The following is a 17,681-nucleotide window of genomic DNA, read 5'->3' as shown; positions in this document are numbered from 1 at the left end:
GTTTTATCGAAATTATACATCAGAATTACTAGGAGACGAGAATGAAATTGAAGAATTTTTGTCGAATGTTGAACTTCAAAACTAGGAGAGAGAAAGGATAGAACTAGACACTCCCTTTACAAGGAAGAAATTGAAAAGGCCCTGAGTATCCTACAGGCTAATAAATCACTGGGGGAAGATGGATTCCTATTGAGTTTTACAGATAATTTAAAGAACTATTAATGCCCCTGTTCTGGACCAAGCAGGAGAAACACAGACCTTCCCAGAATCATTTTCAACTGTGATTATTAGTGTTACCGAAAAAAAGGGACCCATTAAAAAGTTCATCATATAAACTAATATCCCTGTTAAATTCTGATTACAAGATAACAGCGAAAGTGTTGGATAATAGATTAGGACAATATTTACCAAAATTAACACATACAGATCAAGCAGGAGTTGTTAAAGGAAGATATTTTCCAAATAGTCTAGGAAGATTATTTAATACACATGATAAAATTTGAACGGAATTCAAGTATTACAGTCTCCCTGGATGTGGAAAAAGCATTTGACCATTTGGAATTACCTTTTCTATTTAAAACACTGGAAAAATTTGGCATAGGCCGAACATTTATAAACTGGATAAAAACTATACCATAAACCACAAGCTAAATTTGTAACCAATAATTAGATATCTGCAGCATTCCCCTTGAGTAGATCAAGTAGACAGGGATCCCGCATCCCCAAAGTTTTTTATTTTAGCAACTGAACCACTGGAGGAGATAATAAGAGGGGATCTGGATAATAAGGGCTTCAAACTTGGACAAGAAGAACATAAAATTAGTCCATTTGCTGATAATGTGCTATTATGCCTATCAGACCCGGCTAAACCTTTGGAAACATTACAAGGAACACTAGAAAAATATGGAAGAATATTAGGCTATAAAATAACTTTGGACAAAAGCATGATAATGCCATTAACAAATATGGAATACAAAAGATACCAAAAGGAAATAAATTTAAATGGAAGACAGATGAAATAAAATATCTTGAAATAGCGACAGACAACTTACAAAATCTGTATAAACTAAATTATGTTCCTCTTCTTGGGTAGAAAGGGACCTACAGAAATGGAGAGACTTATAGATTATTTTAGTGGGAAAATTACGTCAAAATGAAAGTGATGCCAAGAATGCAGTATCTTTTTCCAATCGATGCCTATTCTATTACCTAAAAACTTCTTTAAACTTCTAAACAATAATATGAGAGAGTTCTTATGTATATTCTTCTTCTTTGGCTTGGCTTCGCGGACGAAGATTTATGGAGGGGGTAAATGTCCATGTCAACTGCAGGCTCGTTTGTGGCTGACAAGTCTGATGCGGGACAGGCAGACACGGTTGCAGCAGTTGCAGGGGAAAATTGGTTGGTTGGGGTTGGGTGTTGGGTTTTTCCTCCTTTGTCTTTTGTCAGTGAGGTGGGCTCTGCGGTCTTCTTCAAAGGAGGTTGCTGCCCGCCGAACTGTGAGGCGCCAAGATGTACGGTTTGATTCGATATCAGCCCACTGGCGGTGGTCAATGTGGCAGGCAGCAAGAGATTTCTTTAGGCAGTCCTTGTACCTCTTCTTTGGTGCACCTCTGTCACGGTGGCCAGTGGAGAGCTTGCCATATAACACGATCTTGGGAAGGCGATGGTCCTCCATTCTGGAGACGTGACCCACCCAGCGCAACTGGATCTTCAGCAGCGTGGACTCGATGCTGTCGGCCTCTGCCATCTCGAGTACTTCGATGTTAGGGATGAAGGCGCTCCAATGAATGTTGAGGATGGAGCGGAGACAACGCTGGTGGAAGCGTTCTAGGAGCCGTAGGTGATGCCGGTAGAGGACCCATGATTCGGAGCCGAACAGGAGTGTGGGTATGACAACGTCTCTGTATACGCTTATCTTTGTGAGGTTTTTCAGTTGGTTGTTTTTCCAGACTCTTTTGTGTAGTCTTCCAAAGGCGCTATTTGCCTTGGCGATTCTGTTGTCTATCTCGTTATCGATCCTTGTATCTGATGAAATGGTGCAGCCGAGATAGGTAAACTGGTTGACCGTTTTGAGTTTTGTGTGCCCGATGGAGTTGTGGGGGGGCTGGTAGTCATGGTGGGGAGCTGGCTGATGGAGGACCTCCGTTTTCTTCAGGCTGACTTCCAGGCCAAACATTTTGGCAGTTTCCGCAAAACAGGACGTCAAGCGCTGAAGAGCTGGCTCTGAATGGGCAACTAAAGCAGCATCGTCTGCAAAGAGTAGTTCACGGACAAGTTTCTCTTGTGTCTTGGTGTGAGCTTGCAGGCGCCTCAGATTGAAGAGACTGCCATCCGTGCGGTACTGGATGTAAACAGCGTCTTCATTGTTGAGGTCTTTCATGGCTTGGTTCAACATCATGCTGAAGAAGATTGAAAAGAGGGTTGGTGCAAGAACACAGCCTTGCTTCACGCCATTGTTAATGGAGAAGGGTTCAGAGAGCTCATTGCTGTATCTGACCCGACCTTGTTGGTTTTCATGCAGTTGGATAACCATGTTGAGGAACTTTGGGGGGCATCCGATGCGCTCTAGTATTTGCCAAAGCCCTTTCCTGCTCATGGTGTCAAAGGCTTTGGTGAGGTCAACAAAGGTGATGTAGAGTCCTTTTTTTTGTTCTCTGCACTTTTCTTGGAGCTGTCTGAGGGCAAAGATCATGTCAGTAGTTCCTCTGTTTGCGCGAAAGCCGCACTGTGATTCTGGGAGAATATTCTCGGCGAAACTAGGTATTATTATATTTAGGAGAATCCTAGCGAAGATTTTGCCTGCAATGGAGAGCAGCGTGATTCCCCTGTAGTTTGAGCAGTTTGATTTCTCGCCTTTGTTTTTGTACAGGGTGATGATGATGGCATCACGAAGGTCCTGAGGCAGTTTTCCTTGGTCCCAACAAAGCTTGAAAAACTCATGCAGTTTGACATGCAGAGTTTTGCCGCCAGCCTTCCAGACCTCTGGGGGGATTCCATCCATACCTGCTGCTTTGCCACTTTTCAGTTGTTCAATTGCCTTATATGTCTCATCCTGGGTGAGGACCTCATCCAGCTCTAGCCTTATTGGCTGTTGAGGGAGCTGGAGCAGGGCGGAATCTTGGACTGAGCGGTTGGCACTGAAAAGAGATTGGAAGTGTTCTGACAATCAGTTGAGGATGGAGATCTTGTCGCTGAGGAGGACTTTGCCGTCTGAGCTGCGCAGCGGGCTTTGGACTTGGGGTGAGGGGCCGTACACAGCCTTTAGAGCCTCATAGAAACCCCTGAAGTCGCCAATGTCCGCGCTGAGCTGGGTTCGCTTGGCGAGGCTAGTCCACCACTCATTTTGGATCTCCCGGAGTTTGCGTTAAAGATGGCTGCATGCGCGACGGAAGGCTTGTTTCTTCTCTGGACAGGACGGCTTTGTAAGGTGAGCCTGGTGGGCAGCTCGCTTCTTTGCCAGCAGCTCCTGGATTTCCTGGCTGTTTTCGTCGAACCAGTCCTTGTTTTTCCTGGAGGAGAAGCCCAGTACCTCTTCAGTGGATTGCAGTATGGTAGTCTTCAGCTGATCCCAGAGGGTTTCAGGGGACGAGTCCGTGAGGCGGATTGCATCCTCGAGCTTTGCTTTGAGGTTTGTCTGGAAGTTTCCTCTCACTTCGTCTGACTGCAGGTTTCCAACATTGAACCTCTTTCTGGGGGCTTTACTGTTCCTGGGCTTTGGCTTGAAGTGAAGGTTGAGCTTGCAGCGAACCAGCCGGTGGTCAGTGTGGCATTCCGCGCTGGGCATGACCCTGGTGTGGAGCACATCTCGTTTGTCTCTTTCTCGCACCAGGACGTAGTCCTGGAGGTGCCAGTGTTTGGATCGGGGATGCATCCAGGTAGTCTTCAGGCTGTCCCTCTGCTGAAAAAGGGTGTTTGTAATGACAAGCCGCTGTTCTGCGTGGAGCTCCAACAGGAGGTGCCCATTGTCGTTGCACTTGCCGACACCATGCTTGCCCAGGATTCCTGGCCAGGTTTCTGAGTCTTTGCCGACGCGAGCGTTGAAGTCGCCAAGGATGACAACCTTGTCGGCTCTAGCGGTGCGTTGAATAAGGTACCAAGAATTGCACTGATAAATCTGACATGGAACTATGGGCTGAGAGGACTTAGGCTTCCAGATTTTAAAAAATACTACTTAGCTGCACAGGCTAGATTTCTCACAGCCTTCTTCATTAAAGACAACCCCCGTCTTGGGTTAAATTGGGAATGTACTCAATGGAGGAGGAGGAAGCAAAGGATTTTATCTATAAATGGGGTGTCAAATGGACCGTGACCACAGCGGCAGACCAGTGAGAGGGCTGTGCGGCTGAGGGACCAGTGCAGCTGGCTCCTTGAGGTAAGGAACCCATGGAAGCTGTGGGCTGCTGGAGACTGACTCAAACTGACTGGAGGGATGCCAGGTATTGGAAACAGGATGTGAGGAGGTGCCGAGGGCGCTGAAGGGTTCTGACTGTGTTGGAGGTACGGATCTGGAGCTCAGGTTGCCAATGATTGTGGCTGCTGGGGCTGCGGAAGCGCTGGAGGCGAATCTACAGACACTTGGTGACTCTTGGTGGGGGGGGGGGTGGGGAAGAGAATCTCTTTAGCTGGTGGCAAATCTGTTTGCCTTGCAGCAGGCAAAAATAAATTTCATGTAATACAACACTGTTTTATTACAATGATAATTAATTGAACTTGATCTTGAACTTCTCAACAATCTTCATCAGTACCGGAGTATCACAGGGCGATGTTCCCTGTTCTACTCATTTTACACCTACAACTGTGTTACTTGGTATGACAATAACGCTATCTGCAAATTTGCCGAAAATACCTGATAGTGTGTTGTATAAATGATGGGGATGTGTCAGCATACAGGATGGAGATTGAAAACTTGGCTGAATGATGCACCAACAACAACCTCACACTCAATGACACTAAAACTAAGGAGCTGATTGTTGACTTCAGGAAAGGAAAGCCAAGAATAAATCCGAAAAGCATGTTATACCTTTAACTTTCCAGAGTAAATAAGCTTGATCAATTAGAGAGGGATGAAAAAGGAAATTTAGTACAATAGGAGTTTCCAAGATAAAATGACTTAGGCCAAAAAATCTCCGGAATTGAAACCATATACGTAGTGTATGTTTAGCCATTGGATTATCAATTTGTTTATATAATTTAGTAAGAGTTAAAGGGAGAGCAGCTCCCAAAATAGAGCTAATTGAAAAATTTTGTATCGGTTTAATTTCTAAATTTACCCAATGGGGATTTAGAGATAATTCTGAATAATTCAACCAATACCTTAAGTAACTAATATTAATTGCCCAATAATAAATTCTAAAGTTGGGTAATGCCAACCCTCCCTCTAGTTTAGATTTCTGTAAATATTTTTTCCCCAATCTAGGATTCTTGTTTTGCCAGATATACGAGGACACTTTAGAATCGACCTTATCAAAAAAGATTTAGGAACAAAAATAGGTATAGCTTGGAATATATATAAAAATTTAGGTAAGATCATCATCTTAATAGCATTAATTCGGCCTATCATGGATAGGGATAATGGTGACCAATTGGTAAGTAAACTGCCGATCAGGTCCAATAGAGGGAAAAAATTAGTCCTAAACAAATCTTTATGTTTTTTAGTAATCTTAATCCCTAAATATATAAAATGGTCTCCAGCTATTTTAAAAGGTAAACTATCATAAATAGGAACCCATCCATTAAAAGGGAATAATTCACTTTTATTTAAGTTCAGTTTATATCCCGAAAAATTACTAAATTGGGCTAATAAAGATAAAACTGCAGGAATAGAATTTTCAGGATTGGAAATATATAACAATAAATCATCTGCATATAGTGATACTTTATGAATATCCCTGCAACGAATAATACCAGTAATATTGGGTGCTTCTCTGATAGCAATTGCCAAAGGTTCTAAAGCTAAGTTAAATAATAAAGGGCTAAGGGGGCACCCTTGCCTGGTGCCCCGAAATAATCGAAAATATGGCGATCTTTGGGTATTAGTAAAAACCGAGGCAACTGGGGAATTATAAAGAAGTTTCATGTCTTTTGAACAATTATCCATGAAATATGATTTACCTCGTTCTCATTTCTTTCGATATTTGCAGATTAGGAGTTTCTTAGTTTCGACTTTACCCTCTTTTCCCAATCGGGAGACTACGACTGTTTTAGAGGATATACTATATTCAAAATTCCCTCCAAAAGGTGTGATATCTAAATTATATAATATAATTACAAAAATAAATTCTGGGACTTTTGAAAAGTTTGAAAATGATTGGGAAAGAGAACTCAACCTTCATATTTCTAATGAAAATTGGAATAAAATTCTGCGACTGGTAAACTCTTCTTCTCTATGTGCAAAACATTCACTAATACAGTTTAAAGTTGTTCATAGAGCTCATATGTCTAAAGATAAACTCCATCGCTTTTATTCTCATATCGATCCTATATGTGATAAATGTCAATTGGAAATAGCTTCCCTTACACATATGTTTTGGTCCTGTCCCTCTTTACAGAATTATTGGAAGGAAATTTTTTCCATTATATCTACTGTTTTGAATATTGATTTACAACCACATCCCATTACTGCAATTTTTGGATTACCTATGATAGATTTGACTTATTTATCTCTTCCTGCGGATCGTATGATTGCTTTTCTTACACTAATGGCTAGAAGATCTATACTATTGAATTGGAAAGAGGTTAATCCTCCCACTGTTTTCCAATGGTTTACCCAAACTATACTATGTTTAAATTTAGAGAAAATTAGAAACTCTGTCTATGAATCCCCTTCTAAGTTTGAGTTAACCTGGCGACCATTTATTCAATATTTTCATTTGTGGTGAGTTGATCTGGCTCTGTTTTCTTTCTATGATTATGTATGATAATTGGGCTGTAAGATGAGATCGGAGTGATCGGCGTGGTTTAGCTATATCTGTAGGTTTTTTTTTTAAAGTTTTTTTTAAGTTTTTTTAAATTCAGATTTGTTTTTTCTTCTTTTTTGGGGTTTTTTTTTCTCTTTTTTCATATATTGTTATTAATTATATCTTTTTTTTTAGAGATAGTTCACACCCTAAACTGATCAAAATTTTTTTTATGATATATTTTTACTCTGTAATATTATTGTTTAATATCTCTGTATTAATTCATTACTTACTATGTATTTTTTATATCTCTTTGAACTGTATGTGTTTATAAATTATAATAATAATAAAAAGATTGAAAAAGAAAGGAAAGGAAAGCCAGGGGTATACAATCCATTGCTTATTGGGGGATCAGAGGTGGAGAGGGTGAGCAAATTTAGGTTCTTGGGAGTCACTATCTCGAAGGATCTTTCTGGACTCAACACACCAATGGAATCTTGAAGAAAGCACATCAGCACCTCTACTTCTCAGGAGTTTGCAGAGGTTTAGTATGACACCAGAAACCCTGGCAAATTTCTACAGAGATGTAGTGCAAAGTGTGCTGACCTGCTGCATCATGGTCTGGTATGGGAACACCAACACCCCAGAGGGTGAAGCCCTCCAAAAGGTAGTAGACACAGCCCCAGGACATCATGGGTAAAACTCTCCCCACTACTGAGTAGATCTACAGGGAATGCTACCATCGGAAGGCAGCAGCAATCATCAAAGACGCACACCACCCAGCACACGCTCATTCTCATTCTCATCAGGAAAGAGATATAGTCACCACAAGACATGCACTGCCAGGTTCAGGAACAGCTGCTACCCTACCACTAGACTCCTCAACGACAAACTCAGACTCATTTAAGGATTTTTATATGTGCGCTAATAAATTTGTTCTCTCTGGATTGCAGTTTGTTTAAATCTGCTATCTGTTTAGTTCTTTTATTTGTTTACACTGTGTACAGTTTTTTTTGCACTACAATTAGTGGTAATTCTGCTGCACCCGCAGGAGAAAGGAATCTCAGGGTTGTATGTGATGCTATGTATGTACTCTAACAATAAATCTGAAAACTTACTGATTAGTTTCCTCATCAAAAACATCTTCAGGTTGATTGGTAATACTTGGAATTTCTGTTAAATAAAAGCAATAGGTTAAATTGCAGCAGGGCCATATCAATTCAAATTCATAGTGGCTAGTAGCTATCCATGTTATTTGACTGAATGTAATTCATTTGAATCAACACAAAATTACTTGCATAATTTTATACATATCTAGCAAGGGTCAGATATTTTTGCTGTTTCCAACAATAAAAGAAAAGGAGTTTCAAAACACAAATTAAATGCAGATTTTGTTCCTGCACAAAAGTAACAACAGGCTAGAAAATTTCCTGTGAATAAAAGTCTAACATTTATCTGACCTTCACAATGGAGTTGATTGACACTATGAACTAACAATGGACAGCTCTTGCTAGTTGTAAAGTTTTGCTTGTAATGCAAAAAATTGTCTTGTCCATGTTGTTGAAGCAGAATCTCCAATTTTGTAAGTGGGATAATTGGCAAAGATGTAGGCAATAAAGTTGTAACAGTATCATAATCTGGGATATCTTTTTGTCTCCAACTGGTAGTTTCCAGCAGTGTATCCATACTTTTACTTTTTCTCAACAATTTCACAACCCTATTTGTTGATTCACTTTGAAACCTTGTCCACGTTGTACTGTGGCTTTTGTCAACAGACGTTGCCATGGATATTTTCCTGTTCAGAAAAGAAATGAAACATTATAACAGCTTAGTTAACAACATAATAATAGTAATAAAAACAATTACAAAAATAAATTAGTGGATTCATATCTCACACCTTGAACTGAGTATATAATTAACTTTATGCCTAGCAAATGTACTATTTTGAGCTTTGTCCCTTGGCTAATAAAGTTGAGACCTTAAGTGAAAATTATTCCTTCAAATATATATAACCTTTAAGAAGTTTGCTATTAACTGCAGATCTTTCTTTGGAAAATTGGCTTCAATGTTAATAGCTGATAATAATTTTGAAAACACAAAGCTGCAGAAAATTCCAGTATGTCCTGACTTCAGAAAAATTGGATTCATTGAATTGATTCCCAAGCAATTGAACTATTACATTACAAAACCAAATATGCAATATTAATCCATTTCTCACTGCCCAAAATCCATGTTACCATATACGGTACATCTCTGATTACCCGAAACGTTTGGGACTGGGCCTATCTTGGATAAACTTTTTTGGGAGATCTGATCATTTTTAAAGAACAGCCCAGTAGTAACAACAAATCAGTGGTAAGTGTTTAAACAATAAAAAGGGAAGGCTTTTTAAGCATTAAAATAATATTTAATTCTCACCAAAAAAAATACTGGCCACCTCTAATGACTGACAACTCCCCACTGAAGCCCTGCTCGTTCTGGGATCCCAAGGTTCCCGCTCTTGCCCAGCAGCCCAAGGTCTGCGCTGCCGCCAGCAGCTCATGGTCCCTGTGGCTCCGAAAAATTTTCAGATAAATGAGGATTTCTGATTTGTTTCAGATATCTTCACTTTCCCGAAATTTAAAAAAATGTTCAGATAAATGAGGATTTTGGGGAATCTGATATCAGATAACCGGAGTTGTACTATAAATGATTTTAAAGGTATTAACGAAATTTAAAGAGCAGACAAATAATGAATTTACATAAGTAGATCTTATTATTACTACTGAACTTTGAAAGGAAGTTATCCTAAACGAGCACACTCAACACTAGCACTTGTCAAGAATATATACTCTTATAGTCCTTCAAAACAAGAGGTCTCCAAAGTGGTCGGGTCAATAGGACTATCCAAGGGATTGATAAATACCTAGAGGTTTAAGGGGGTCAATTGAGCTTTCAGGGTGAAAAGCAAGACTGTATCTACGGAAAATTTTAAAAAAAATCACACATATAACCATGTAACAGTTTACAGCGTGGAAACAGGCCATATCGGCCCTTCAAGTCCACACCGGTTCACTTGAACACTCCACTAGTCCCCCCCCCTCCCACTCTCTGCCCATAACCCTCCAACCCCCTCATATCCATGTACACATCCAACCTTTTCTTAAATGACAGAAAGAACCATGCCGCAACTAACTCCTCTGAAAGATCATTCCTTTCTGCCACCACTCTCCGAGTGAGGAAGCATCCTCTAACATTTCTCCTAAAGTTTTGCCCCCTTACCCTTAACTTATTCTTTCTTGTTCCAACCTCCCCTGACCTCAGGGGAAAGAGTCTACTCACGTCTTGTCTATCTATTTACTTCATAATTGTAAATACTTATATCAAATCCCCTCTCAACCATCTACGTTCCAATTAATAAAGTCCCAGTCTCCTTAATCTTTCTCTGTACTTTAGATGTTGTAAGCCAGGCAACATCTTGTAAATCTTCTCTGCACCCTCTCCACCTTATCTATATCCTTCCTATAATTTGGAGACAAGAACTGAACACGATACTCCAAACCTGGCCTCACCAATGCCTTAAACAGTCGCAGCATCACTTCCCAGCTCCTATACACTATACTATGATTTATGAAGGCCACCATACCATATGCCTTCTTAACCACCCTGTCTTCGTGGGAATTCACCTTCAAGGAACTCTGTACCATAACTCCCTCTGTTCCTCTGCATACCTCAATGCCCTCCCTTAACTGCATATGTCCTATTTTGTTTATTTTTTCCGAAATGCAGCACCTCGCACTTCTCTACATTAAATTCCATCTGCCATCTTTCAGCTTACTTTTCCAAACAAACCAAATCTTTCAATAATCCAAGAAAGCCTTCCTCACTATCCACCACTCCCCCTATTTTCATATCATCTGCATATTTGCTTACCCAGTTAACCACCCCCACCTCCAAATCATTAATATAAATGATAAACAACAGAGGACCCAGCACCGATCTCTGAAGCACAACGCTTGTCACAGGCTTCCATCCTGACAGATAGTTGTCCACCATGACTCTCTGCTGTCTATCTTCCAGCCACCTCTAAACCCATCTCACTACCATAGTGGCTAACCTCTTGCAAGAGCTGGCATCGGTGATCAATCTCTTGGTGGCTGCCATGTTGTATTTGGCTTCGGTTGTCTAATACGTTGAGAGCGAACGGGAGGACAAGGAATGGTGGACAGCCCGCATTATCAACCCCACCTCCGACACACAAAGAACACTTCGATGCCTGGGGGTTGATGAGAGATCAAGGACACCATGGTCTAAAAAGTTTGGGGGCCTTTGCTTTAAATCCATGACTATATTCCTAAATATTATACCAAATCCATCTTCAAATTTGTCTTTTTTTTGAATATTTTATTTAAATTAAAATGTTTAAGATAGTAATAACAAACAATAATAAATCACAATATTACAATGTTAACAAATATATGTTGAAAATATATAAAAAGGAAGAAAAAAAAACTAGGAACACTACAAAAACTAAAAAAAAAACGAACTGGAAACTAAAAACCTAAAACTTCCCCTCCTTAACCTAATTTCATCCCATAATTTATCTATATTTATTATAAAATACATGATAACATAGCTACATATTATTTGAATTGCTTCAGATGACACTCAAGGATTCCAAAAATATCATTCCAAAATATTATTCATTCAGGGAAAACTTCACTGGTCAGGAGGATTAAAAATATTAAAATTTTAATCTAATTATTCTAGCATATTTGTAGAAATAAGGAATATTTACCCCTTAAATTGTGTATTTTTTTTCTAAAGGAATACAACTTTAAATCTCTGTATGCCATCTTTCTAATGTTAATGAGACACCAGATTTCCATGTAACATCAATACATTTCCTTGCTTTTACTAAGGCTAACTTAAATTTCAATTGAGAATCTGACAAAGGTAATTTAGGAGTAATACTTTTAAAATTTCCTAACAACAATAATTCGGGATTTAACAGAAAAGTCACACCAGTAGATTGTTGTAAAAACTTACTAACAGAAACCCAAAAAGAATTAACCTTCAAACAAGACCATGTAGAATGAAAAAGAGTTCCAAATTCTTTTCCACATATAAAACATTAATTTGATAAATTCAATATCAATCTACTCAATTTCTGAGGTGTAATGTAAAATTGATGTAAAAAAAATTAGAGTGAAGTAATCTGTATCTTACACTAATAGTATTACATTAATAGTATTAGACATAACTTATTTACATAAATCTTCCCAGACCTGTTTATCTATTATTATATCTAAATCTTGTTGTGACAGATTATGTTGTGTTTGTATTGTATATAGATATGTTTTTGGGAGATAAATTGGGACAGGTTTTTTAGTGTAGGTTGGATATAAATACTTCAAAACAGATCTCATGTAAAGTACTAGAACACTGCTCGAGCCAGAAAGGGCAGCTTCTGGGGGCCTTTGCAAAAACTATGGGGAGTGCCCAAGAGACTTCAATAATGGATTGTTTTTTGAAAATCAACAGATGAAAGAGATCGGAGGAGTAGTTTGGAGCCACAGGCTGTCTGGGAGTGCAGCTTGCTGTTCTAAGAGGGTCATGTGGTTTTTGCAGGCAGAGGGAGTTGAACAGTTTCTTCCTGTGAGTGAGTGAGAGAGAGAGAGAGAAAGAAGGAGAGAGAGAGAGAGAGAGAGAGAGTGAGAGAGAGAGAGAGAGATAGAGAGAGAGTCAGTTCAGTTCTGTCATTTTACAGTTCAGCAGCAGCTGGGACTGGAACAGGACAAGCTGTAAAGCTTGTGGAAAAACCCCATTTGGAAGATACGTTGTGAGTGCTTAATTCAGCCTGGTCAAAGGCCTTGTGGTTCACGCAAGAGGAGAGGACTGGCTGCCTAAAGTTTCACTTGAAATAAGGAAAACAAAAAGGAACTCTGTGGTGACCTGAAAGAAAGAAGTTATCACCTGGAAAACCTCGATGGAGCAGGTTTCCTCAGCAAGACACTGAAGTGGCTGATTAAAAGGGATCAGTTTGTGTCCAGGAAAGCACATCTCTCTGAAACTGACAAGAACCTTCCTGAGCAGTAACCATTTACCTTTCAAGCACCAAAACCTGGTGAACTTCATAAATGTTAAATTCTATGCACAGTATAAGAATTGCCTGCAACCAGTAAACTTGGAGGAATGAGAAGTGAGATTGGACTGTGAATCAAAGAACTTTTCTAAAAAGTTGTTTTAGGTGTGATAGAGTCGGAGGGGCAAGAGGAGGTGGGGTTGCATTGCTTGTCAGGGAAAATATTACAGCGGTGCCTAGGAAGGATAGATTAGAGGGCACATCCACGGAGGCTATTTGGGTGGAACTGAGGAGTAGGAAAGGAGAGGTTACACTTGTAGGGGTGTATTATAGACCACCCGGAGGGGACCAAGACCTAGAGGAGCAAATCTGTAGGGAGATAGTAGATATTTGTGATAAGCACAGGGTTGTAATTATGGGAGATTTTAATTTTCCACATATAGATTGGGAAACACATTCTGTGAAAGGACTGGATGGGTTAGAGTTTGTGAAATGTGTGCAAGATAGTTTTTTTACAACAATATGTAGAGGTGCCGACCAGAGAAGGAGCAGTGTTAGATCTACTGTTGTCAAATGGGATGGGTCAAGTGACGGAGGTAAGTGTTGGCGAGCACTTCGGGTCCAGTGATCATAATGCCATCAGCTTCAATGTCATTATGGAAAGAGAGAAGTCAGGGCCAAGGGTTGAGGTTTTTGATTGGGGAAAAGCTAGATTTGAGGAGATGCGAAAGGACTTGCAGGGTGTGCATTGGGACAATTTGTTTTATGGGCAGGATGTAGTAGAGAGATGGAAGTCTTTTAAAGATCAGATTTTGAGAGTGCAAAAGCTTTATGTTCCTGTTAGGTTAAAAGGAGGGGCAAAAGGTTTGAGAGAGCCGTGGTTTTCAAGGAATATTGGAAACTTGGTTCGAAGAAAAAGGGAGGCGTATATTAGATATAAGAAGCATGGAGTTAAGGAGATGTTTGATAGATACATTGAATGTAAGAGGAATCTTAAGAGAGGAATTAGGAAAGCTAAAAGAAGGTACGAGGAAACTATGGCAAGCAGGGTGAAAACTAATCCAAAAGAGTTCTACAAATATGTTAATGGTAAAAGGAAAGCTAGAGACAAAATTGGTCCCTGAGAAAATCAGAGCGGAAAACTGTGTGTGGAGCCTAGAGAAATGGGGGAGATATTGAACAGTTTCTTTTCTTCGGTATTCACTAAGGAGAAGGATATTGGGAGATGTGAGATAAAAAAAAGCAAATTGGGTAAATATGGGGAATATAGAGATTACAAAAGGTGTAGTTTTAGGGCTTTTGAAGAATATAAAGGTGGATAAGTCTCCGGGACCAGACGAGATCTTCCCCAGGACATTGAGAGAAGTGAAGGAGGAAATAGCAGAGGCTCTGGCGGTAATTTTCCAAATGTCATTAGATATGGGGATAGTGCTGGAGGATTGGTGCATTGCGCATGTGGTTCCGTTATTTAAAAAGGGTTCAAGGAGGAAGCCTGGCAACTATCGGCCTGTAAGTTTGACGTCTGTGATAGGTAAATTAATGGAGAAAATTCTTAGAGATAGTACTTATAAACATCTGGATAGACAGGGTCTGATCAGGAGCATTCAACATGGATTTGTGGGAGGAAGGTCATGTTTGACCAATCTGATTGAATTTTTTGAAGAGGTGACTAGGAATATGGATGAGGGTAGCACAGTGGATGTTGTCTATATGGACTTCAGTAAGGCCTTCGATAAGGTACCACATGGAAGGTTAGTTAGGAAGGTGCAGTCTTTAGGTATAAATTTTGAGATAGTCAAATGGATTGAACATTGGCTGAAAGGGAGAGGCCAGAGAGTGGTAGTGGATAATTGTCTGTCAGGTTGGAGGCCGGTGACCAGTGGTGTGCCTCAAGGATCTGTATTGGGCCCATAGTTGTTCGTTATATACATTAATGATCTAGATGATGGGGTGGTGAATTGGATTAGTAAATATGCAGACGATACTAAGATAGGTGGAATAGTGGATAATGAAGAAGGTTTTCTAGGATTGCAGAGGGATTTGGGCTGCTTAGAAAAGTGGGCTGAAAAATGGCAGATGGAATTTAATGCTGATAAGTGTGAGGTGCTTCATTTTGGTAAGAAGAATCAGAATAGGACATACGTGGTAAATGGGAGAGCATTGATGAATACAGAAGAGCAGAAAGATTTAGGAGTAACGGTACATCGTTCCCTGAAGGTAGAAACTCACGTGAATAGGGTGGTGAAGAAGGCTTTTAGTATGCTGGCCTTTATCAATCATTGCATGGAATATAGGAGTTGGGAGGTGATGTTGAGATTGTATAAGACGTTGGTGCAGCCTAATTTGGAGTTCTGTGTGCAGTTCTGGTCGCCTAATTATAGGAAGGATATAAACAGAGTGGAGAGAGTGCAGAGAAGGTTTACCAGAATGTTACCTGGGTTTAAGCATCTAGAGTATAGGGAGAGATTGGACAGATTAGGTCTTTATTCTTTGGAGCGTAGAAGGTTGAGAGGGGATTTGATAGAAGTATTTAAGATTATGAAAGGGATAGACAGAGTGGATGTGGATAGACTATTTCCGTTAAGAGGAGGAAAGATTAAAACAAGAGGACATGAGTTAAGAATTAAGGGGCAGAGGTTTAGAGGTAACATGAGGGGGAACTTCTTTACTCAGAGAGTGGTAGCCGTGTGGAATGATCTTCCGGGAGAAATAGTGGCGGCGGAGTCAATTGTATTATTTAAGAAAAGGTTGGACAGGTATATGGATGAGAAGAAGATGGAGGGTTATGGGCATTGTGCAGGGAGGTGGGACTAGAAAGGGGTGTTTGGTTCGGTGCGGACTAGAAGGGCCTAATGGCCTGTTTCCGTGCTTTTATGTTACTTACACACACATTACATACAAGTTCACTTAGAATTAGAAGGGGGGGTTAAGTAGGTTAAGTGAGTCAATAGAGAAAAGTTAAAGTGTGATCCTGTTTTCATGTTTAAAGATAATTAAAAGCAACTTTTGTTTAAGTAACCATTTGTCTTGGTGAATATCTATTGCTGCTGGGTTTTGGGGTCACATTGTTCCCATCTTTCTTTTGAATTAAACAAACCTACTTTAGGTGTTTGCTCTTATAACAACAAATATGCTATTGAAATAAATTTTTTTTAGTCATTCCATCCACTATAATTTGTTTCAAATTTGTAAGATTTTTTAAAAATCATATCAGATCCTAAATTCTTTCTTAAATATGCTCTTAATTGAAAATACCAAAATAATCTATTATGAGGAATATCCTATTTAATTTTTAATTGGTCAAAAGACACCAATCATTATCATTACAATCTCCCAATTTTGAAATTCCTTTATTGTTCCAAATATTTTAAAAAAAAATATCTTTTGAAAAAATTAATAGTGGATTAATTAGTGCCATTTTTAAAGAAAGAAGGTTTCCATCAATTTCTAACTTAACTTTATTTCAAATATTAAGCAAATGTTTTAATATTGGAGTATCTTCATCCATTGTTATTAATTTCAGTTCTCATTTATAAACTCTTCTGGTATAGTCTCTCCATTTTATTTAATTCAATTTCCACCCAAGATGATTTAGTTTTTATAAACAAGGAAACTGAAAATCTTAATTGTATTTCCTTATAATAATTCTTAAAATTACAAAGTTGTAGTCCATGTTTGTATTTCCATGTTAACTTTTCTAATGACTTTCTTACCATTTTTCCTTTCCAAAGAAATTTCCTAACTTGTTTATTTAAATCTACAAAAAAGTTTTGAAGTATAGAAATAGGTAGAGTTTGAAATAAAAATATTCATTTTAATACAATTAACTCTTCCAAATAATGTAATAGGCAAATTTATCCATTTCTTTAAATATTCATCTACCTTCTTAAATATTGGGATACAATTTAATTTATATAAATTTTTCAAATTATTGTGAATACTCAAGTATTTAATCTTATTTGTCCATTTAAATTGAACTTCTTGTCAACATTGTGAATAGTCTTCTTGTACCAATTCCATTACCTCAGTTTTATCCCAGTTTATTTTATACGCTGAAACTTTCCCATATTCTAACAACTAACTATAAAGTCTTAGTAATGATAATTGTGGTTGAGTTAAATAATCTAACACATTGTCAGCAAATAAACTAATTTTATGTTCAGTCTGGTTTATTACAACCCCTTTCAACTTTCGGTCATCTCGAATCTTTTATGCAAATAGTTCTATAGCTAAAGGAAACAAAGCTGATGTTAAAGGACATCCTTGTCTACTGGATCTGGTTAAATTAAAAGATTGAGACATCTGTCCATTTGTTATTACCTTAGCTATAGGATTTCTATATCATGCCTTAATCCAATTTATAAAATTCAAACCAAAACCTGAAATAAAAAGTCTCATTCTAACCTATCAAAGGCTTTTTCTGCATCTTACACTATTATTACATTCAAATACATTTTATTTTCTGCTAAATGAATTATATTCAATAACCTTACTGTATTTTCCTAAGTTTGTCTATTTTTAACAAAACCAGTCTGGTCCATATTTATCAATTCAGGAAGATAATCATCAATCCTATTCACTAAAACTTTTGCTATAATTTTATAAACAACATTTAATAACAATATGAATCTATACGAAGTTGGTTTTAATGGATATCTATTTTTTTCAGCAATAACAGTGATTATCGCTGTGAAAAACATTTCTGGAAGAAAACTGAG

General features: G+C 38.6%; 1 protein-coding gene across 15 annotated transcripts in view; it reads right to left on the bottom strand.

The window, feature by feature from the left end:
• Nucleotides 1–17,681, bottom strand: part of LOC138761350 (uncharacterized) — a 125,219-nt gene that overhangs the window by 90,976 nt on the left and 16,562 nt on the right. For 11 of the 15 annotated variants that reach the window (XM_069933364.1, XM_069933374.1, XM_069933384.1 and 8 more), the window contains exons 2-4: nt 10,996–11,154; nt 8,360–8,694; nt 8,018–8,072 (exon numbers count right to left, since the gene is read on the bottom strand). In XM_069933364.1, coding sequence (XP_069789465.1) covers nt 8,018–8,072; nt 8,360–8,694; nt 10,996–11,042 — 437 coding nt within the window. In that variant the 5' untranslated portion in view covers nt 11,043–11,154. Of the gene's footprint in view, nt 1–8,017; nt 8,073–8,359; nt 8,695–10,995; nt 11,155–17,681 lie in introns of those variants that run through there. The other 4 variants (XM_069933354.1, XM_069933348.1, XM_069933361.1 and 1 more) reach the window with 2 other exon arrangements.

The sequence above is a fragment of the Narcine bancroftii genome, chromosome 1 (assembly GCF_036971445.1).
Source record: "Narcine bancroftii isolate sNarBan1 chromosome 1, sNarBan1.hap1, whole genome shotgun sequence".
Classification (NCBI taxonomy): domain Eukaryota; kingdom Metazoa; phylum Chordata; class Chondrichthyes; order Torpediniformes; family Narcinidae; genus Narcine; species Narcine bancroftii.
Note: the sequence above shows the minus strand (reverse complement) of the source record. Positions and strands in the feature narration are given on the sequence as shown.